The sequence below is a fragment of the Panulirus ornatus genome, chromosome 18 (assembly GCF_036320965.1).
Source record: "Panulirus ornatus isolate Po-2019 chromosome 18, ASM3632096v1, whole genome shotgun sequence".
In the NCBI taxonomy this organism is placed as follows: Eukaryota; Metazoa; Arthropoda; class Malacostraca; order Decapoda; family Palinuridae; genus Panulirus; species Panulirus ornatus.
The window spans coordinates 306,359-329,409 of record NC_092241.1 but is presented as its reverse complement, the minus strand read 5'-3'; the positions used below and the strand labels follow the sequence as shown (position 1 = coordinate 329,409).

The 23,051-nt window shown below is 42.8% G+C and overlaps 1 protein-coding gene across 2 annotated transcripts in view; it reads left to right on the top strand.

The window, feature by feature from the left end:
• LOC139754950 (zinc finger HIT domain-containing protein 1-like) overlaps positions 1 to 23,051 on the top strand; it is a 90,514-nt gene that overhangs the window by 50,735 nt on the left and 16,728 nt on the right. The window contains exon 3 of one of the 2 annotated variants that reach the window (XM_071672772.1): positions 16,787 to 17,009. In XM_071672772.1, the coding sequence (XP_071528873.1) occupies positions 16,787 to 17,009 (223 nt within the window). Of the gene's footprint in view, positions 1 to 16,786; positions 17,010 to 23,051 lie in introns of those variants that run through there. The other variant, XM_071672773.1, reaches the window with a different exon arrangement.

The window sequence follows — 23,051 nt, the reverse complement described above, 5'->3', positions numbered from 1 at the left end:
TATGAATTATGTACATGTGTATATATGTATATGTCTGTGTGTGTATATATATGTGTACATTGAGATGTATAGGTATATATATTTGCGTGTGTGGACGTGTATGTATCTACATGTGTATGTGGGTGGGTTGGGCCCTTTCTTTCATCTGTTTCCTTGCGCTACCTCGCAAACACGGGAGACAGCGACAAAGCTACCTCGCACACACGAGGGGGGAGAGGTATGTTATTCCATGTGTGGCGAGGTGGCAATGGGAATAAATAAAGGCAGACAGTATGTATTATGTACATGTGTATATATGTATATGTCTGTGTGTGTATATATATGTGTACATTGAGATGTATAGGTATGTATATTTGCGTGTGTGGACGTGTATGTATCTACATGTGTATGTGGGTGGGTTGGGCCATTTCTTTCATCTGTTTCCTTGCGCTACCTCGCAAACACGGGAGACAGCGACAAAGCAAAATAAAAGAAAAGAAAAGATGTTTTGGAAGGAGGTAAATGAAGTGTGTAAGACAAGGGAACAAATGGGAACTTGAGTGAAGGGGGCTAATGGGGAAGTGATAACAAGTAATGGTGATGTGAAAAGGAGATGGAGTGAGTATTTTGAAGGTTTGTGTTGAATGTTTTTGATGATGAGTGGCAGATATTGGGTGTTTTGGTTGAGTTGGTGTGTAAAGTGAGAGGGTTAGGGAGAATGATTTGGTGAAGAGAGAAGAGGTAGTAAAAGCTTTGTGGAAGATGAAAGCTGGCAAGGCAGCAGGTTTGGATGGTGTTACAGTGGAATTTATTAAAAAAGGGGATGACTGTATTGTTGACTGGTTGGTAAGGTTATTGAATGTATGTATGACTCACGGTGAGGTGCCTGAGGATTGGCAGAATGCTTGCATAGTGCCATTGCACTTTTTTAAAGGCAAAGGGGATAAGAGTGAGTGCTCAAATTACAGAGGTATAAGTTTGTTGAGTATTCCTGGCAAATTATATGGGAGGGTATTGATTGAGAGGGTGAAGGCATGTACAGAGCATCAGATTGGGGAAGAGCAGTGCGGTTTCTGAAGTGGTAGAGGATGTGTGGATCAGGTGTTTGCTTTGAAGAATGTATGTGAGAAATACTTAGAAAAGCAAACGGATTTCTATGTGACATTTATGGATCTGGAGAAGGCATATGATAGAGATGATAGAGATGGTATGTGGAAGGTATGAAGAATATATGGTGTGGGAGGCAAGTTGTCATAAGCAGTGAAAAGTTTTTATCGAGGATGTAATGCATGTGTACGTTTAGGAAGAGAGGAAAGTGATTGGTTCTCAGTGAATGTAGGTTTGTGGCAGGGGTGTTTGATGTTTCCATGGTTGTTTAATTTGTTTATGGATAGAGTTGTTAGGGAGGTGAATGCAAGAGTTTTGGAAAGAGGGGCAAGTATGTAGTGTGTTGTGGGTGAGAGAGCTTGGGAAGTGAGTCAGTTTTTGTTTGCTGATGATACAGCACTGGTGGCTGATTTATGTGAGAAAGTGCAGAAGATGGTGACTGAGTTTGGTAAAGTGTGTGAAAGAAGAAAGCTGAGAGTAAATGTGAATATGAGCAAGGTTATTAGGTACAGTAGGGTTGAGGGACAAGTCAATTGGATGTAAGTTTGAGTGGAAAAAAATTGGAGGAAGTGAAGTGTTTTTAGATATCTGGGAGTGGATTTGGCAGTGGATGGAACAATGGAATCGGAAGTGAATCATAGGATGGGGGAGGTGGCGAAAGTTCTGGGAGCGTTGAAGAATGTGTGGACGTCGAGAACATTATCTCGGAAAGCAAAAATGGATATGTTTTAAGGAATAGTGGTTCCAACAATGTTATATGGTTGTGAGGTGTGGGCTATAGATAGACTTGTGCAGAGGAGGGTGGATGCGCTTAAAATTAGATGTTTGAGGACAATATGTGGTGTGAGGGTGTTTGATCGAGTAAGTAATAATAGGGTAAGAGAGATGTGTGGTAATAAAAAGAGTGTGGTTTAGAGAGCAGATGAGGGTGTTTTGATATGGTTTGGTCACATGGAGAGAATGAGTGAGGAAAGATTGACCAAGAAGATATATGTGTCAGAGGTGGAGGGAACGAGGTGAATTGGGAGACCAAATTGGAGGTGGAAAGATGGAGTGCAAAAATATTTTGAGTGATCGGGGCCTGAACATGCAGGAGGGTGAAAGGCATGCAAGGAATAGAGTGAATTGGAACGATGTGGTGGTATACCAGGGTCGACGTGCTGTCAATGGATTGAACTAGGGCATGGGAAGCGTTTGGGGTAAACCATTGGAAAGTTCTGTGGGGCCTGGATGTGGAAAGGAAGCTGTGGTTTCGGTGCATTAATACATTACAGCTAGAGACTGAGTGTGAAAGAATGGGGCCTTTGTTGTCTTTTCCTAGCGCTACCTCGCACACATGAGGGGGAGGGGGTTGTTATTCCATGTGTGGCGAGGTGGTGATGGGAATAAATAAAGGCAGACAATATGTATTATGTACATCTGTATTTATGCATATGTCTGTGTGTGTATATATATATGTGTGTACATTGAGATGTATAGGTTTGTATATTTGCGTGTGTGGACGTGTATGTACATGTGTATGTAGGTGGGTTGGGCCATTCTTTCGTCTGTTTCCTTGCACTACCTCGCTAACGCGGGAGACAGCGACAAAGCAAAATAAAGTGAATAGATAAATATATAATATATATGGACGATTTTTTCAGGGAAATAATGCAAATGACTGGGAGATGTATAAAAGAAAGAGGCAGGAGGTCAAGAGAAAGGTGCAAGAGGTGAAAAAGAGGGCAAATGAGAGTTGGGGTGAGAGAGTATCATTAAAGTTTAGGGAGGATAAAAAAATGTTTTTAAAGGAGGTAAATAAAGTGCATAAATCGAGGGAACAAATGGGAAGTTCAGTAAAAGGGGCTAATGGGGAGATGATAACAAGTAGTGGTGATCTGAGAAGGAAATGGAGTGAGTATTTTGAAGATTTGTTGAATGTCTTTGATGATAGAGTGGAAGATATAGGGTATTTTAGTCGAGGTGGTGCTTAAAGTGAGAGGGTTAGGGAAAATGATTTGGTAAACAGAGAAGAGGTAGTATAAGCTTTGCGGAAGATGAAAGCCGGCAAGGCAGCAGGTTTGGATGGTATTGCAGTGGAATTTATTAAAAAAGGGGGTGACTGTATTGTTGGCTTGTTGGTAAGGTTATTTAATGTATGTATGACTTATGATGAGGTGCCCTGAGGATTGGCGGAAGGTTTGCATAGTGCCATTGTATAAAGGCAAGGCAAAGGGGATAAAAGTGAGTGCTCAAATTATAGAGGTATAAGTTTGTTGAGTATTCGTGGTAAATTATATGGGAGGGTATTGATTGAGAGGGTGAAGGCATGTACAGAGCATCAGATTGGGGAAGAACAGTGTGGTTTCAGAAGTGATAGATGATGTGTGGATCAGGTGTTTGCTTTGAAGAATGTATGTAGGAAATACTTAGAAAAGCAAATGGATTTGTATGTAACATTTATGGATCTGGAGAAGGCATATGATAGAGTCGATAGAGATGCTCTGTGCAAGGTATTAAGAATATATGGTGTGGGAGGCAAGTTGTTAGAAGCAGTGAAAAGTTTTTATCAAAGATGTGAGGCATGTGTACGTGTAGGAAGAGAGGAAAGTGATTGGTTCTCAGTGAATATAGGTTTGCGGAAGGGGTGCATGATGTCTCCATGGTTGTTTGATTTGTTTATGGATGGGGTTGTTAAGGAGGTGAATGCAGGAGTTTTGGAAAGAGGGGCAAGTATGCAGTCTGTTGTAGATGAGAGAGCTTGGGAAGTGAGTCAGTTGTTGTTTGCTGATGATACAGCGCTGGTGGCTGATTCATGTGAGAAACTGCAGAAGCCGGTGACTGGGTTTGTTAAATTGTGTGAAAGAAGAAAGCTGAGAGTAAATGTGTATAAGAGCAAGGTTATTAGGTACAGTAGGGTTGAGGGTCAAGTCAATTGGGAGGTAAGTTTGAAAGGAGAAAAACTGGAAGTTAAGTGTTTTAGATATCTGGGAGTGGATTTGACAGCGGATGGAACCATGGAAGTGGAAGTGAACCATAGGATGGGGGAGGGGATGAAAATTCTGGGAGCCTTGAAGAATGTGTGGAAGTCGAGAACATTATCTCTGAAAGCAAAAATGGGTATGTTTGAAGGAATCGTGGTTCCACTAATGTTATATGGTTGCAAGGTGTGGGCTGTGGATAGAGTTGTTCGCAGGAGGAGAGATGTGCTGGAAATGAGATGTTTGAGGACAATATGTGGTGTGAGGTGGTTTGATCGAGTAAGTAATAGTAGGGTAAGAGATATGTGTGGTAATAAAAAGAGTGTGGTTAAGAGAGCAGATGAGGGTGTTTTGGAATGGTTTGGTCACATGGAGAGAATGAGTGAGGAAGGATTGACCAAGGGGATATATGTGTCAGAGGTGGAGGGAACGAGGAGAAGTGGGAGGTCAAATTGGAGGTGGAAAGATGGAGTGAAAAAGATTTTGAGTGATCGGGGCCTGAACATGCAGGAGGGTGAAAGGCGTGCAAGGAATAGAGTGAATTGGAACGATGTGGAATACTGGGGCGACGTGCTGTCAATGGATTGAACCAGGGCATGTGAAGCATCTTGGGTAAACCATGGAAGGTTCTGTGGGCTTGGATATGGAAAGGGAGCTGTGGTTTCGGTGCATTATTGCATGACAGCTAGAGACTAAGTGTGAACGAATGGGGCCTTTGTTGTCTTTTCCTAGCACTACCTCGCACACATGAGGGGTGAGGGGGTTGTTATTGCACGTGTGGCGAGGTGGCGATGTGAATGAATAAGGGCAGACAGTATGAATTATGTACACGTGTATATATGTATATGTCTGTGTGTGTATGTACATGTATATGTTGAGATGTATAGGTATGTATATTGTGTGTGTGGACGTGTATGTATATACATGTGTATGTGGGTGGGTTGGGCCATTCTTTTGTATGTTTCCTTGTGCTACCTGGCTAACGCGGGAGGCAGTGACAAAGCAAAATAAATAGATATATGTGTGTGTACATATATATGTGTATGTATATGAGTGGATGGGTCTTTATTTGTCTGTTTCCTGGCACTAAAGTAGGAAACAGTGATCAAATATAGTAGATAAATAGATATTTAAGATTTGTAGAGGTTTTCAAAAAAGAATAGAGAATATTGGAGAAGAGAATGGTGAGAGTAATTGAGCTTGGAAAGGAGACTTGTGTGAGGAAATACCAGGAGAGATTGATTGCAGAATGGCAAAAGGTGAGTGCAAAAGATGTTAGGGGAGTGGGTAGAGAGAATGGGAAGTATTTAGGGAAGCAGTGATTGCATGTGCAAGAGATGCATGTAGCATGAGAAAGATGGGAGTTGGGCAGATTAGAAAGGGTAGTGAGTGGTGGGATGAAGAAGTAGAGTTGTTAGTGAAAGAGAAAAGAGAGGCATTGGGACAATACTTGCAAGAAAGGAGTGCAAATGACCAGGAGATGTATAAGAGAAAGTGGCAGGAGGTCAAGAGGAAGGTGCAAGAATTGAAAAAGATAGTAAATGAGAATTGGGGTGAGAACGTACCCTTGAAATTTAGGGAGAATAAAAAGATGTTTTAGAAGGAGGTAAATAATGTGTATAAGATAAGAGAATAAACGGGAACATCAGTGATACAGCGCTGGTGGCTGATTCGGGTGAGAAACTGCAGAAGCTGGAGACTGAGTTTGTGTGAAAGAAGAAAGCTGAGCAAATGTGAATAAAGAGCAAGGTTATTAGATACAGTAGGGTTGAGGGACAAGTCAATTGGAAGATAATTTTGAATGGAGAAAAACTGGAGGAAGTGAAGTGGTTTAGATATCTAGGAGTGGATTTGGCAGTGGATGGAACCATGGAAGGGGGAGTGAATCATAGGGTGGGGTTTAAGGGGAGAAAGTTCTGGGAGCCTTAAAAAATGTTTGGAAGTCGAGAATGTTATCTTGGAAAGCAAAAATGGGTATGGTTGTGCGGAGGAGGGTGGATGTGCTGGAAATGAGATGTTTGAGGACAATATGTGGTGTGAGGTGGTTTGATGAGGACAATATGTGGTGTTAGGTGGTTTGATCGAATAAGTAATGAAAGGGTAAGAGAGATGTGTGGTGGTAAAAAGACTGTGGTTAAGAGAGCAGAAGAGGGTGTTTTGAAATGGTTTGGTTAGATGGAGAGAATGAGTAAGGAAAGATTGACCAAGAGTATGTATGAGTCAGAGGTGGAGGGAACGAGGAGAAGTGGGATACCAAATTGGAGGTGGAAAGATGGAGTGAAAAAGATTTTGAGTGATCTGGGCCTGAACATGCAGGAGGATGAAAGTCGTGCAAGGAATAGAGTGCATTGGAATGATTTGGTATACCGGGGGTTGACGTGCTGTCAATGGATTGAACCAGGGCATGTGAAGCGTCTGGGGTAAACCATTGGAAAGTTTTGTGGGGCCTGGATGTGGAAAGGGAGCTATGGTTTATTTGCTTTATACATGTAGAGACTGAGTGTGAACAAATGTGGCCTTTTTGTCTTTTCCTATAAAGTTAATAATTCATCAAAATTGAATGACCTTTCATATGATGATACAACATACTTTAGACTCGTTAGAAATCTCCTAGCAGCAGTTAATTCTCACTTTGATAAAGAACTGAAGTTGTTGAAAGTTAATTATTCTCGCATCAGAAGATTTTCATCATTGTTGCCTTCATTGTTGTATATGTTTGGACTTATTAAAACATTTTCCAGCAAAGATCCATAGTGAGTTCAGTGGGCTCCATCACATATAAATTATCAAAATGGTTACTTTCGTTAATAAGCCCACTAGTAGGTAAGATATCAAATTCTAATATCATGAACAATGTAGATTTACCTAACAAGCTTTATGATATCGATGTTGATTTTGATTTCAAACTGGTAAGTTCTCATGTTTCATCCTTGTTCACAAAAGTTTCCAGTTGATGACCTCTTAGAATATTTGGGTGATGTCTTGGATAATACTGATTTACCTGTTTCAAAGTTTGAACTGTGTCTATCTCATTGTTAAAATTGTGTATAGAAGAGTGTGTATTTCAGTTTAATTGAGAATATTATGCTCAAAAATTTGGTATGGTGTTGGGTAACCATTTTTCACCAATTAAGTAATCTTTACATTGCATTCTTTGGAACAAAATCCAGATATCTAGGAGTGGACTTAGCAGCGGATGGAACCATGGAAGCAGAAGTGAGTCACAGGGTGGGAGAAGGAGTGAAGGTTCTGGGAGAATTGAAGAATGTGTGGAGAGCAAAAATGGGTATGTTTGAAGGAATAATGATTCCAACAATGTTATATGGTTGTGAGGTATGGGCTATAGATAGGGTTGTGTGGAGGAGGGTGGATATGTTGGGGATGAAATGTTTAAGGACAATGTGTGGTGTGAGGTGCTTTGATTAAGTAATGAAAGGGTAAGAGAGATGTGTGATAATGAAAAGATTGTGGTTGAGAGAGCAGAAGAGGGTGTGTTGAAATGGTTTGGACACATGGAGAGAATGAGTGAGGAAAGATTGACAAAGAGGATATATGTGTCAGAGGTGGAGGAAAGGAGAAGCAGGAGACCAAATTGGAGGTGGAAGGATGGAGTGAAAAAAAGTTTGAGTGATTGTGGTCTGAACATACAGCAAAGTGAAACTCGTGCAAGGCATGGAGTGAATTGGAACAATGTGGTATATCAGGGTCGACTTGCTGTCAATGGATTGAACCAGGGCATGAGAAGCATCTGGGGTAAACCATGGAAAGGTCTGTTGGGCCTGGATGTGGAAAGGGAGCTGTGGTTTCAGTGCATTACACATGACATCTTGAGACTGAGTGTGAATGAATGAGGCTTTTTTTGTCTTTTCCTGGCACTGCCCTCTCTGGAAGAAGGGGGATGCTATTTCGTGTGTGGAGGGCTGGCAACGGGAATGGATAAAGGCAGCAAGTATGGACATGTACATGTGTATATATGGTCTGTGTATGTATATGTATGTATACATTGAAATGTATGTGTATGTATGTGTGTGTCTGTGGATGTTTATGTATATACATATGTATGTGGGTGAGTTGGGCCATTTCTTGTCTGCTTCCTTGCACTACCTCGCTTACACGGGAGACAGCGGCTAAGTATGATAAATAAGTATAAATGGGATAAAATTATTAAGGGATATCTTACCCTCTAAGGCAATCTGGCCTTGGTATGTAGATGATGTTCTTTGTGTTTGGTCAAGAAACAAAAAATTACAAACATTTCTCCCCATACTTAACAATTGAGTACCTTCTATCAACTTTGCTGTGGAAATGGAAAATTATTGCACGTTGCCATTTTTAGATTGCATGATTCTTAGGGATAGATACATGTTTAAGTTTAGCATATACAGATAACCCACCAGTGTTTGTTCTTATATTCATTATTACTCAGCTTAACATGACTGAGTTAAACTTTCATCATTCTAGTTGATGTTCCTTAGGGCATATCGTATATGGAATCCAGAATTTATTGATGATGAGTTTGGAAAGATATTTTCTATTGGATCAAAGTTAAAGGATCCTAGATCTTTCATATATAAGTCACTTAAATTGGCAAAGAAATTATAGAGTTAAACTCAAACCTTCCCTTGGCCACTACTGTCTGTGAGAGCAAAGATGGGTATGATTTTGTTAATATATTAGTCCCAGTGGTGTTGTATTGATGTAAGGTGTGGGTCAGAGATGGCAAAGATGGAAGAGGGTGAATGTGTTGGAAATGAAATGTTTGAGGACAAGATGTATGAGGAATATTGATCAGATAAGAAATGAAAGGGTAAGATATAGGTGTGTTAGTAAGAGGAATATGTATGAGAGTGTATGGTGACATCACACTGCCCTGTCTCATACCCACATGTGTACGGAAACTTTCATTCAACTTGCCATCCACATGTACATATATATTTGCTCCTCTTTATAAGGTTTTCACACCATCTAACAGTTGTCCCCCTACCCCATATATCCATAACACAGGCCCGTAAAGCATTCAACTTGACTCTGTCATACGACTTCTCCAGATCCATAAAAGTTGCATATGTCTTCTTACCTTTTGCTAGATACTTTTCTATGGTCATCTTTACCACAAAGATATAATACACACATCCTCTACTCCTATAACCCTCTTGCTCCCCTCTTATTTCAATCACTTCCATCACTCTACCAATTATCATTCTTGCATACACTTTTCCTGGTATAGTTAACAGACTTATTCCCCTATAATTTCTACATACACCTATTGCATCTTTTCCTTTGAATGAAAGAACAATAATACTTTTCATCCAATCCTTAGACAGAACCTTCTGTTTCCATGCCGAATTATGTATCAGATGCACTTACTCTATCACACTTTCTCCTCCATACTTCAGCATTTCAGCTGTAGTCCCATCCACTCCAGGTTCCTTTCTTACCCTTAGGCTTATTAATGCCCTTCTTACCACCCTTTTTGATATAGGCCCTAACACTTGTATCCTCTTTCTTCCATCCTCCATACCCATGCATGTAACAGCTCTGATGCTGCCTCACCCTCTTCCACATTCATCATAGTACTCTTTCCATCTTCCTTTCACTTCCTCCTTTTGATTCAGCAACTTCCCTTCCTTGCTTTTCATGTTAACTTTTCCACTCTTACATCCACCTTTTTCCTTTTTCACCTCCTTTCAGTATAGTTTCTTATTTTCCTGATACTTTTCACTCACTTTCTTCCAGAATCTTCATGTACTCTTCCTTTGCTTTCCTCTATCAGCTTCTTAACATTCCACATACACATTTTATTTTTTCCACCTCCTTTGCTGAACTTCCACTCTTACATTCCTTTCAAGCAATCTACCACATGCCTTTTTCTTCTCTTCCACAGCATTTCTAATCTCTTCTGTCCACCATTCATTGCTCTTTTTATTTCTATATCTCATGACCCTATATCCAACTACAAATTTGACAACCTTTAAGTTTTCTCTAAACATTTTAAACACCTCATGACAGCACCCTACTTAGTACTGCACTTCAATCTAAGCTTTCAGTTACCTTCCTTTCATACTCCTCCCTGCATTTTTTCTGATTCATCTTCTTGCTTGCCATCACTTTTACGTCTCCATTTTCCCTTACACCATACCTCACTTCTTCCTGATCCTCAACCCCACAAGAACTGCAAAATGGTCTGTTTCTTCAAAGGATCCTCTCTCAACTATAGCATCTAGCACAGCCTTTTTCAATCTTTCATCCACTGCACATAGTTAGTCAAAGCCTTTTACTTTTCTCCTCCATCATTCCTCATCTATGTATACCCATGGATCATCTTTTAACGAAAAAAGGTGTTTGCATGGAATAAACCCCTCTCAGCACAAGCATCCACAAGATATCTTCCATTTTCATTTGCTCCAGGCATTCCCCATTTACCATCTATCTCGTCAATTTCATCTCATCCCACTTTCGCATTCATATCATCCACTACGCTTCTCTCATTCTCAAAACCGTTTAAGCATATTCAAATTTCTCCAGAAATGCTTCATTTCATCTTTACCTCACACAGTCTTCTTATTCACAGGTGCATACATACTTCACAGTTCCAATCTTTCCTTTCACCACCACTATCCTTGAGCCATTTGATCCATGCTCTGTGACACCCTCCCACACTTGGTGATAGCAGAATTGCACATCCTTCTTTCCCTCTTCCCTGATAATTTTCATTCAATCCTGTTCATACCAGTCCTCCTTCCATGCCTTCCCATAGCTTGCAGGCATCATTTCCATTTTCACTTTATACACCCTGCTCAAGGATATGGGTTTCCTAATACCCAGCACATCAAAGCTATAACTCTTCACAGATTCCCAATTAGTGATTGGGCCGTGCAGGAAAGGTCTAACTACTATTTCTAATGTGCATTCTTTTTTTTTTGTTAATTTTTTTTGTTATTTTATATTTCTACAAACAACAGGGGTGGTTGCCGGTAGGCGGCCTAACTACGTGTAGATAGTGAAAGAAGTTGTTAATTGAAGGAAGACCATATGGACACAATAAGAGGAAAATTTAAGATCAGACTGCTGATAGCATAGGTAGAAGTAAGTTGAGAGGTGGCAGTAGGATGATGGTTCGAATACCATTACCTTACCAACTAAAGACATAACGACCCTCCAGCACCGCTCAACGTTCTAGTACTGCCTGTTGCACGGAAGCAATGGGCAACCCTGCCAAGGCGTCCACCGCCTGTCCGACAACCCGACCTCATGAACTGGTACCTGCCCTTGGAGCCATGGGAGAACAGCCGAATCCCGCACACCCCAAGCCAACAAAGGGGAGATGACCTTCAACCTGCCTGGTTGCCGACACCAGATGTACAAGGCAGGTCCGATTGCTAGCCTGTGCTCTTGGACCACATCCTGTGAAGGGAATGGGTCCAGGTTAGGGCTTTGACGGAGCACACCTCAAGGTCCTGGTATGTCAGCCCTAACCCCCGGAGAGCACTCGCGCTTTCTTGGCACCATGCGCCACGCCAATTCAAAGTGGCTGATGTCACATGCACGGTGCCTTTCCCGGTGAATTCCCGTACACCTTGCAAGACTTCCGGGGTACCGTAGTAGCTGCACTTATGCTGGTGTGCAGCTGAAAGCGCAAAATGGACACCAGAGACCTGGGTGTCAATAATGTAGGTCTCTGTACCTTTGGAAGCCACGATGTCCGGCTTCCGAAAGGACCCCACAACGGGAATGCGTGGCTTGCAGGACACCTCGTAACCCCTCTGCCTCAATCGTCTGGCCAAATAGGCACTGATGTTGTCGTGCCTCTTTACCCTCCTGCCATGTGTACGGGGGCACATCTGGGTGATGTGCCCCAGTGTACCCGGCTTCTGACAGGTGTCACAAAGGCCGTTTATTTCGGGCCGGCCTCTGGACGCCCTGGCAGGGGTGGGTAATGCGCCTATCCTCACTTGGATGGCCTTCACATAATCAGAACCAGACAGGAAGCGGTTCCTGCTATTCACCCATCTGCTAACCTGAGGCACAGCAGCAGATGGAGCGAGACTTGCTCCGTCAATGGTGCTGACTGATTGGCCCTCCATATGCGTAGGCGTTCAGGTTTATTTGCCCGCCTGGGGACTAGCAATGCACATGGGTCCAGACCAGCACTGCAGCTTGCTCATCACTGCAGGCTTGCGGACAGCCGCATGAATCACCGGGTTGGTTGAGGTGAGCAATTTCTCGAACCGTGCTTGTTTATTTAGTTGGATGGTTGAGACAAACCTCGGTATACCCAGCCCACATTCTCCAGCTGCCGATTGGAAGTATGCACAGGGCACGTCATGGGCTAGGCGCAGCCAGCGGCGAACCGCCACTCACACTTGCCTGTCCATATGTGCTAGCTCTGTCTTATACACTTCCCCCAACACCAGTCAATGTGTGAGCTCGGGCACCAGATGTCCCACAAGCAGCGCAATCCGCTGTTGAGGTTTTAGAGGGGCTCTGGTGATGTTGCGGAGCCCATCTTCTAGCAGGGTGCCGTAGGATTTTCACTGACCCCCAGCCCGACAAGAACGCCAAGGTTCTTATACTCATCCTCAGGGCTCATGGATCCAACAGTGCTGCCCAAGACTTGGAACGTCCTATTTTTATTGACGTACCAAGTCTTTTGCTCGCCATTGACCTCCATGCTGAGGGTGCGACATTTCCCTGGATTGACTTGAAGTCCACTCCCCACGAGGGTCTCAGCCATCACGTTCATTGCCTGCTGCAAGCCAGTGGGCGTCTGCGCTACCAGAACCAAATCATCGGCAAACGCCTGTGCTGATACCTTTTGGTCACCCAACCTAACCCCTACACCAGTTTCTTTCACCTTTGCAATCCCCTTGTCAATCACAAGGTTGAAGAGAATTGGTGATAAAGGGTTGCCCTGTTTGACCCCATGAGTCATAGTAATTCTCTCTGACATCCCGTCGCTGCCTTCAATGTGAGTGAAGGCTCAGTCATACGATGACATAATTGCCCTGATGGGGGCTGGGATGCCCTTTCGCGACATGGCCCGCTTGATAGTGCTATGGTTAACACTATCGAATGCTTTGGCCATGTCGAGGAATGCCAGGAGCACACCGTGGGTGTGTGCCCGCGCATGACCGACTATTGCGTCCAAGATCGTGAGGTTCTCAAGGCATCTGTCTATTGGGATGGATGCCTTTTGAGCTTCATCGATCTGGATGAGGCTCAAGATGCGGGTGCTCAAGATTTTGTGGAGCAGGCGGACTATGGCACAAGAGACGGTAATTGGCCTATAGTCCTTGGGTTCAGTAGGGTTAGGTACCTTGGGTATCAGCACCGTTCTATTTGCCTTCAGTGGTTCTGGCAAAGCAGACTTAGCTAGCCTCAGGTTAAACATTTTGGCCAGGATCCTCGGAGGAATGGACTTCAGTAATCGAGTCAACATTCCATCAGGACCAGGGGCAGATGTTCGGGTGGCTTTGAGGTGGTGTGCTACCTCACCTACGGTGACAACCTCTGCTAATTGTCCATATGCTGGGTCGCAGTCGGTGATGGCACGTTCATCCGGCTCAGACGGTCGAGAGAAGAGAGCCCCCCAAAAGGGATTGAGGCGTTCCAGCCCAACCAAAGTTGGCGGCACCTCCCAGTCGCCTTTTAGGACCAGTCCAGTGGCCAAAGACCTATTCTCTCGATAGAGTCTCTGAACTTTTTGGTATTGCTCCCTTCTAAGGCAGTTTCCACGCAAAGGATCCTCCTCCACTCGGCGTACGCGGCCAGAGTTCGCTGACTGCCTTGAATCCTCTCCACCATGATTCTGGCAGTCTTCAGGCAAACCACAGGAGTTTATCACGTGTGTGGTGTGCTCTTCGGCTGCCCTGATCGCAGCAAGGCTGTCACCCTGATGTAAGTGGTCAAGGGCTGCATTTAGGATGTTCTCGCCCCATGATGGATTTGTGGGGCCAGCTCCTAATGTGTTGAGGTAAGTGACAGTCTCCGCCACAAAGGAAGCAATTGATTGGGATTTGGGGACGTGCAGAGCAGTGGGGACAGTTAAAACCGTGGGAGTATTCTCATCACTGGGTTCCGCACACATGTACATCCCTGTACGTGGTGCTTCCTCTGGGGTGCCACTCCGTGTATTGCTTCGCCTTGTGGATGGGACATGCTTCTCACTCGGCACACCATCCATCACCTCGCCTTTGCCAGTTTCCTGGAGGAGGTTAAGGTTCAAGGTCAGTTCCTGAACCCTGGTCTTATACAACTTTTTGCGTCGGAGACCTTTGATCGTTTCGACCGTCCTAGAAGGGACAATTTCCCGTAACCGCTGGTTCAGGCCCTGCCCGGCAACCAGTGAGGGACCAGCTGCCATCCCGGCCTCAGCCCTGGCGAGGAGCTCCACCTCCTTGTCAGACCATCGAGCTCCCTCCATTTACTCTCACCCATCATCACATTTACATTCAGTGCCATCACCTTCATTTACTCATTTCTTTTACTCTTCGGCATAAATGGAAGACTTCAGTGCCACATCATAGCCTTTTGTGCCTCACCCTTGACAGGCCACTTGCAGAGGGCAACTCCAATGCAGTGTTTCCAGAGGCAGCGAGGCTCCAAAATTGTCCAAAAAACAAAAAGTCCCAACACACCTCAGGTGTTTGTCTATATTTAAAGAGATTGGCCTGGAGTTGGGCAGTGCCTCCCCCTTAGCTCCATCCCTAAGGGTGTAGTAATGAGATCATCCTGAGAAGATGGGATAAGACTTGAATATTCTAGAAAACTAGAGTATCCCCTTTAGGTACTGAAACTTGATTTTCCCCAATTTTTGCCGATTCACACCTCTAACCTCATTGGTTACGATATTGCCACTGTGCCATAACACAGAATGTTATATTAATTGCTCTGTCTTGGCTTTACCTAAATAAATGAGTGCCTAGATGGGGATGTGAATGACATGTTTGACAATTCCTGGTATGACAGGAAGACCTAGAGATGATGTTTCTTTATGCCTGCTGAGCTTGCTTTCTGACTGCACTTTAATTTCAAACACAGGCACAGCTTTAGTGGTAAATAACATGAATATATTTAGAAACAGTGCATCTTTCTCACAAACATTCCAGGTGAGGGAGATTGGCTGGCAAATGTTTAAAGGATATAAAAGAATTTGATTCTTTTCAGAATTGCTCTACTCAGATTTCAAACACACTCTTATTACATACACATGCACAATGTTACTGGGGGTTAACATGGATATAAGTAGAAATGTTACACCTTTTACTTTACAGATAAGTGTGAGTATGCTGAGAACTTGTTCATTGGAAATATTCTCGCTCTTTTCATATTATGTTACTAAAGTCCTCCATTACCGTAGGATTACATAAAGAGAAAATTAGTTGCATATGTTACATAATTTCTCCCACAGCAAGAGTGCAGTGGGGACATTTCCCTTGTAGGCCTTCTTCCTCATGTAATCCAGCTAAAATCACCCTGTAACTCAATTCTTTCTTCATATTTCTCATGTTATTCTTTTTTTACTTTCCTCAACAAATGTTCTTCCTAGTATCTTAGATCGTCCTGCAGTCTACCTGCAGTATCTCTATGTACACAGGACTTCCAGGTGGATGGCCATGGACTTGGTAGTTGTTTTAGGGGTACTGAAGATAGCAGACTGCTGTAGGCTCCTCATGGTATGATGTTAACTTGATATTAAAACATATGTTAGAACTTAGCACATCAGTTTATGCCTACTGTTTCCTTTGAGAATATTAATTGATGTCAGTTAGTGTTTAGATTTGATACTTATTTGTGTATCCCTCATTAATGAGTCATCTAGAGCAGATGAATAATGGCCTTATGTGCACAAAAACACTTTCAATCTGTTGTGTATACAATGTACCAAACCAATCGCATGCCATTTACACCCTAGCCCTACTGGCTACAACATGGTTTGCCTCAACCATTTCATATGCCGTGGTTCAGCCCATTAACAGCATGTCACCCAACATTGATCCTCTTCATTCTCTCTCATGTTTGCCGCTCACCCTCTTGAATGTTCTGGCTTGGATGCCATAGAATCTTTCGTTCCATCCTTCCATTTCCTTCTCGGTGTCCTCCCTTCAATTTTTACAATGTAGATCCTCATAGTTAGTCATTCTTCATTCAACCTTTCCATTGTGCAAACCATTTCATCACACCCTTGTTGGTTCTTTTAGTCAGTTTATGCTTACTACCACACCTTTCTTGCTGTCATTCCTTAGATTTAGTAGAAACAAAATTCTGGTAGGATTTCGTTCAAAAGATATCAAATGTTCTCGGTGGTCTCTTGTATGATGATTGTTCTGTAATGTTGCCTTTCAGTGGAAGGATATATTAAATACAGAATTAGGAAATGAGGAGTTTTTTGTTTTGCATAGTCTTTGTGTATTATTATTATTTTTTATTGAGGGGAGATGGATATTCCAGACAGCTGCTGTTGATTAGACTGAGAAAATTGTACAGGATTTGAATTACACATTTGTAAAGATTGCCTTTCAATATTTTTATTTATTCTAACTTCCATGAAAATTGTACATTTGCAGCAGATTAGAATTTTCTGACAATGGGAAGAATTATCCTTATCAGAATTTATGTGTGATGTTTGGACAAATGAGACGACTTTTTCTCTTGTTTTGTGAGCCCTTTTATCTGGATGGTTAATGAGGTGAAAGTCCTTGAATGAGGGGTTTTGTCATTTTTTTGCACTTTTCTTGTAGGTAGGCAGAAAGATGCCTCATCACGGCGTATCTTGGATGAAAGTGCAAGGAGAAGGCGAGCACGCAAGGCTTTGGAGGCACTGGAACAGGACAACTTTCACGATGACCCCCATGCTAATCTTGTTATGAGTAAGAAAGCACCAAAATTTGAAGAATCATTGGATGGTAGTAGGCAGAAGGATCGTAAAAGGAAGACAAGAAGCACTGAATATTTTAAACAAAGGTATGTGGAGTATTGTGGTTTGAGGCACAACTTGCTGTTTTGAAATTTTAGTGTGAAGAAGATGGGAAAAGCATAAACAAATTAGTTCAAAGCTGATAGAATAAAATTACATTGGACTGGGGGAATAATCAAAGCTGATAGAATAAAATTACATTGGACTGGGGGAATAATTTAACAGTCTGAAATCACTTACCGAGATCACTTGCCCTTGTGAGTAATGGTGTAAAAAAGGGGAAGAATTAATTGAGCTTTATGCGTCTGTTTTTTTAGGTTGGCAAAGCAGTTGATGGTTCTTAATAGATCATAGAAACATTAAAAAGAAGGAAAATGTTAGTATTCCAGTTTTGTATTTTGCTGAGTGGTGAAGTTTATGGCAGTATGTGCAAGTGTAAGATAGATGTTTTCTCAGGTGCGAGAAAGATTATTACCCTTTTTTCTCCTGCTTGTTGTAGAAAACATCTAAGAGAGGTAGGAGCAGGGGTTTTGGAAATCCTTCCCTCCTGCATTTTTACTTCCTAGATGGGGTAACAGGAAGAGGAGCCAAGTGAGGGTTTCTCCTTGAACATTCATATATCTGTTCTTATGCTACCATGTTAGAGTAGGACAAGTCAAACAGGTATAGATGATAGAATAATGAAATATGGTGTTGAACAAGAAAATGAAGAGTAGTTTGAAAGAATGGAAAGAAGTACTGAAGTAGTAGAGAGCATAGGTTGAATTGTGGTTGTTGCAGTGGGTCCACAGTGAACCCAGATGTTCATCCACCCCTAGGGATTGGTCAGTAATATGGGTACCTGGCTGAGGAAGGACCAGGAGAGATTGAGTGCAGAATGGCAAAAAATTGAGAGCAAATAGCATAAGGGGAGTAGGGGAGGAATGGGATGTATTTAGGGAAGCAGTGATGGCTTGCGCAAAAGATGCATGTGGCATGAGAAAGGTAGGAGGTGGGCAGATTAAAAAGGGTAGTGAATGGTGGGATGCGGAAGTAAGATTGTAAGTGAAAGAGAAGAGACTCGCATTTGGATGATTTTTGTAGGGAAGGAGTGCAAATGACTGGGAGATGTATAAAAGAAAGCAGGAGAGGGTCAAGAGAAAAGTGCAAGAGGTGAAAAAGAGGGCAAATGAGAGTTGGGGTGAGAGAGTCATCATCATCATACCATTCGCCATTACCCGAGTTTACGAGGTAGCATTAAGAACAGAGGACTGAGCTTTTGAGGGAATATCCTCCCTAGGCCCCTTTCTCTGTTCCTTCCTTGGAAAAATAAAAAGATGAGAAGGGGAGGATTTCCAGCCCCCTGCTCCCTCCCCTTTTAGTTGCCTTCTACGACACGCAGGGAATACATGGGAAGTATTCTTTCTCCCCCTATCCCCAGGGATAGAGGTCATGTAAAGCATGTGTACGAGTAGGAAGAGAGGAAAAAGATTTGTTATCAGTGAATGTCAATTTGCAGCAGGGATGTGTGATGTTTCCATGGTTGTTTTAATTTGTTTATGGATGGGGTGGTTAGGGAGATGAATGTAAGAGATTTGGAGAGAGGGGCAAGTATGCAGTCTGTTGTGGATGAGAGGGCTTGGGAAGTGAATCATTTGTTGTTTGCTGATGATACAGCACTGGTGGCTGATTTGGGTGAGAAACTGCTGAAGTTGGTGACTGAGTTTGGCAAAGTGTGTCAAAAGAAGAAAGTTGAGGGTAAATGTGAATAAGAGTAAGGTTATTAGGTACAGTAGGGTTGGGAGACATGTTAGCTGGGAGGTAAGTTTGAATGGAGAAAAACTGGAGGAAGTGAAGTGTTTTAGACATCTGGGAATGGACTTAGCAGCAGATGGAACCATGGAAGTGGAAGTGTGTCACAAGGTGGGATAGGGGATGAAGGTTCTCTGAGCGATGAAGAATGTGTGGAAGGCAAGAACGTTATCTCCGAGAGCAAAAAAGGGTATTTTTGAAGGATTAGTGGTTTCAGCAGTGTTATATGGTTGTGAGGCATGGGCTTTAGATAGGGTTGTGTGGAGGAGGGTGGATATATTGGAAATGAAATGTTTGAGGACAATATGTGATGTGAGGTGGTTTGATCGAGTAAGTAATGAAAGGGTAAGAGAGATATGTGGTAATAGAAAGGGTATGGTTAAGAGAGCAGAAGAGGGTGTGTTGAAGTGGTTTGGTCACATAGAGAGAACGAATGAGGAAAGATTGACAAAGAGGATATATATGTCAGAGGTACAGGGAACTAGGAGAAGCGGGAAACCACATTGGAGATGGAAGGATGGAGTGAAAAAGATTTTGAGTGATACAGGAGGGTGAAAGGTGTACAACAAAGAGTGAATTGGAACGATGTGGTATACCATGGTCGATGTGCTGTCAGTGGATTGAACCAGGGCATGGGAAGTGTCTTGGGTAAGCCACAGAAAGTTTTGTGGGGCCTGGATGTGGAAAGGGAGCTGTGGTTTTGGTGCACTATACATGACAGGTAGAGACTGAGTGTGAATGAATGTGGCCTTTGTTGTCTTTTCGTTGTGCTACCATGCGCGCATATGGGGGGAGGGGGTTGTCATTTCCTGTGTGGCGGGGTAGCGATGGGAATGAATAAAGGCAGCAAGTATGAATTATGTACATGTGTATATATGTATATGTCTGTGTATGTATGTATATTTGAGTGTGTGGACGTATGTATATACATGTGTATGGGGGTGGGTTGGGCCATTTCTTTCGTCTGTTTCCTTGCACTACCTCACAAATGCGGGAGACAGCGGAAAAAAAAAAAAAATGTATATATATGTATATATTGAATGTATAGGTATGTATATGTGCGTATGTGGATGTGTATGTATATACATGCGTATGTGGGTGGGTTGGGCCATTCTTTCGTCTGTTTCCTTGCGCTACCTCACTAACGTGGGAGACAATGACAAGGTAGTATAAGCTTTGTGGAAGATGAAAGCTGGCAAGGCAGCGGGTTTGGATGACATTACTGTCGAATTTATTAAAAAAGGGGGTGACTGTGTTGTTGACTGGTTGGTAAGGTTATTTAATGTATGTATGACTCATGGGGAGGTGCCTGAGGATTGGCGGAATGCTTGCATAGTGCCATTGTACAAAGGCAAAGGGGATAAAAGTGAGTGCTCAAATTAGAGAGGTATAAGTTTGTTGAGTATTCCTGGTTAATTATATGGGAGGATATCGATTGAGAGGGTGAAGGCATGTACAGAGCATCAGATTGGGGAAGAGCAGTGTGGTTTCAGAAGTGGTAGAGGATGTGTGGATCAGGTGTTTGCTTTGAAGAATGTATGTGAGAAATACTTAGAAAAGCAAATGGATTTGTTTGTAGCATTTGTGGATCTGGAGAAGGTATATGATAGAGTTGATAGAGATGCTCTATGGAAGGTATTAAGAATGTATGGTGTGGAAGGCAAGTTGTTAGAAGCAGTGAAAAGTTTTTATCGAGGATGTAAGGCATGTGTACGAGTAGGAAGGAAGTGATTGGTTCTTAGTGAATGTCGGTTTGCAGGAGGGGTGCGTGATGTCTCCATGGTTGTTTAATTTGTTTATGGATGGGGTTGTTAGGGAGGTGAATGCAAGAGTTTTGGAGAGAGGGGCAAGTATGCAGTCTGTTGTGGATGAGATAACTTGGGAAGTGAGTCAATTGTTGTTTGCTGATGATACAGCGCTGGTGGCTGATTCGGGTGAGAAACTGTAGAAACTGGTGACTGAGTTTAGTAAAGTGTGTGAAAGAAGAAAGCTAAGAGTAAATGTGAATAAGAGCAAGGTTATTGGGTACAATAGGGTTGAGGGACAAGTCAATTGGGAGGTACGTTTGAATGGAGAAAAACTGGAGGAAGTGAAATGTTTTAGATATCTGGGAGTGGATTTGGCAGCGGATGAAACCATGGAAGCGGAAGTAAATCATAGGGTGGGGGAGGAGGTGAACGTTCTGGGAGCATTGAAAAATGTGTGGAAGGCGAAAACGTTATCTCAGAAAGTAAAAATGGGTCTGTTTTGAAGGAATAGTGGTTCCAACAGTGTTATATGGTTGTGAGGCATGGGCTATAGATAGAGTTGTGTGGAGGAGGGTGGATGTGTTGGAAATGAGATGTTTGAGGGCAATAAATGGTGTGAGGTGGTTTAATCTAGTAAGTAATGAAAGGGTAGGAGAGATGTGTGACAATAAAAAAAGTGTGGTTGAGAGAGCAGAAGAGGGTGTTTTGAAATGGTTTGGTCACATGGCGAGAATGAGTGAGGAAAGATTGACAAAGGGGATATGTGTCAGAGGTGGAGGGAACAAGGAGAAGTGGGAGACCAAATTGGAGGTGGAAAGATGGAGTGAAAAGGATTTTGAGTGATCGGGGCCTGAACATGCAGGAGGGTGAAAGGCGTGCAAGGAATAGAGTGAATTTGGACGATGTGGTATACCAGGGTAGACATGCTGTCAGTGGATTGAACCAGGGCATGTGAAGCGTCTGGGGTAAACCATGGAAAGTTCTTTGGGACCTGGATGTAGAAAGGGAGCTGTTGTTTCGGTGCATTATACATAACAGCTAGAGACTGAGTGTTAACGAATGTGGCCTTTGTTGTCTTTTCTTAGTGCTACCTTGCGCACATGTGGGGGGAGGGGGATGTCATTTCATGTGTGTTGGGGTGGCGACGAGAATGAATAAGGGCAGATAGTGTGAATTTTGTACTTGTGTATATATGTATATGTCTGTGTGTGTGTATATATATATGTATACATTGAGATGTATAGGTATGTATATGCATGTGTGTGGATTTGTATGCATATACATGCGTATGAGGGTGGGTTGGGCCATTCTTTCATCTGTTTGCTTGCGCTACCTCGCTAATGCGGGAGACAGTGGCAAAGTATAATGAATGATCTCTCTTACCCTATCATTACTTACTTGATCAAACCACCTCACACATATTATCCTCAAATATCTCATTTCCAACACATCTCTCCTTTTCTGCACAGCCCTATCTATAGCCCATGCCTCGCAGCCATATAACATTGTTGGAACCACTATTCCTTCAAACATACCAATTTTTGCTCACTGAGATAACGTTTTCGCCTTCCATACATTCTTCAACGCTCCCAGAACCTTTGCTGCCTCCCCCACCATGTGACTCATTCTGCTTCCATGGTTCCATACGCTGCTAAATCCACTCCCAGGTATCTAAAACACTTCACTTCCTCCAGTTTTTCTCCATTCAAACTTACCTCCCAATTGACTTGTCTGTCAACCATACTGAACCTGATAACCTTGCTCTTATTCACATTTACTCTCAGCTTTCTTCTTTCACACATTTTACAAGACTCAGTCACCAGCTTCTGCAGTTTCTCACCCGAATCAGCTACCAGCGCTGTTTCATCAGCGAACAACAACTGATTCACTTCCCAACCCCTCTCATCCTCAACAGACTGCATACTTGCCCCTCTCTCCAAAACTCTTGCATTCACCTCCCTAACAACCCCATCCATAAACAAACAGCGCAACCATGGAGACATCACGCACCCTTGCCACAAACCAACATTCACTGTGAACCAATTACTTTCCTCTCTTCCTACTTGTACACATGCCTTACATCCTTGGTAAAAACTTTTCACTGCTTCTAGCAACTTACATCCCACACCATTTACTCCTAAAATCTTCCACAAAGCATCTCTATCCACCCTGTTGTATGCCTTCTCCAGATCCATAAATGCTACATGAAAATCCTTGTATTTTTGTAAGTATTTCTCACATACATTCTTCAAAGCAAACACTTGATCCACACATCCTCTAACACTTCTGAAACCACACTGCTCTTCCCCAATCTGATGCTCTGTACATGCCGTGACCCTCTCAATCAATACCCTCCCATATAATTTCCCAGTGTATGAAAGAAGAAAGTTGAGAGTAAATGTGAATATGAGCAAGGTTACTAGGTTCAGTAGGGTTGAGGGACAAGTTAGTTAGGAGGTAAGTGTGAATGGAGAAAAACTGGAGGAAGTGAAGTGTTTTAGATATCAGGGAGTGGACTTAGCAGCAGGTGGAACCATGAAAGTGGAAGTG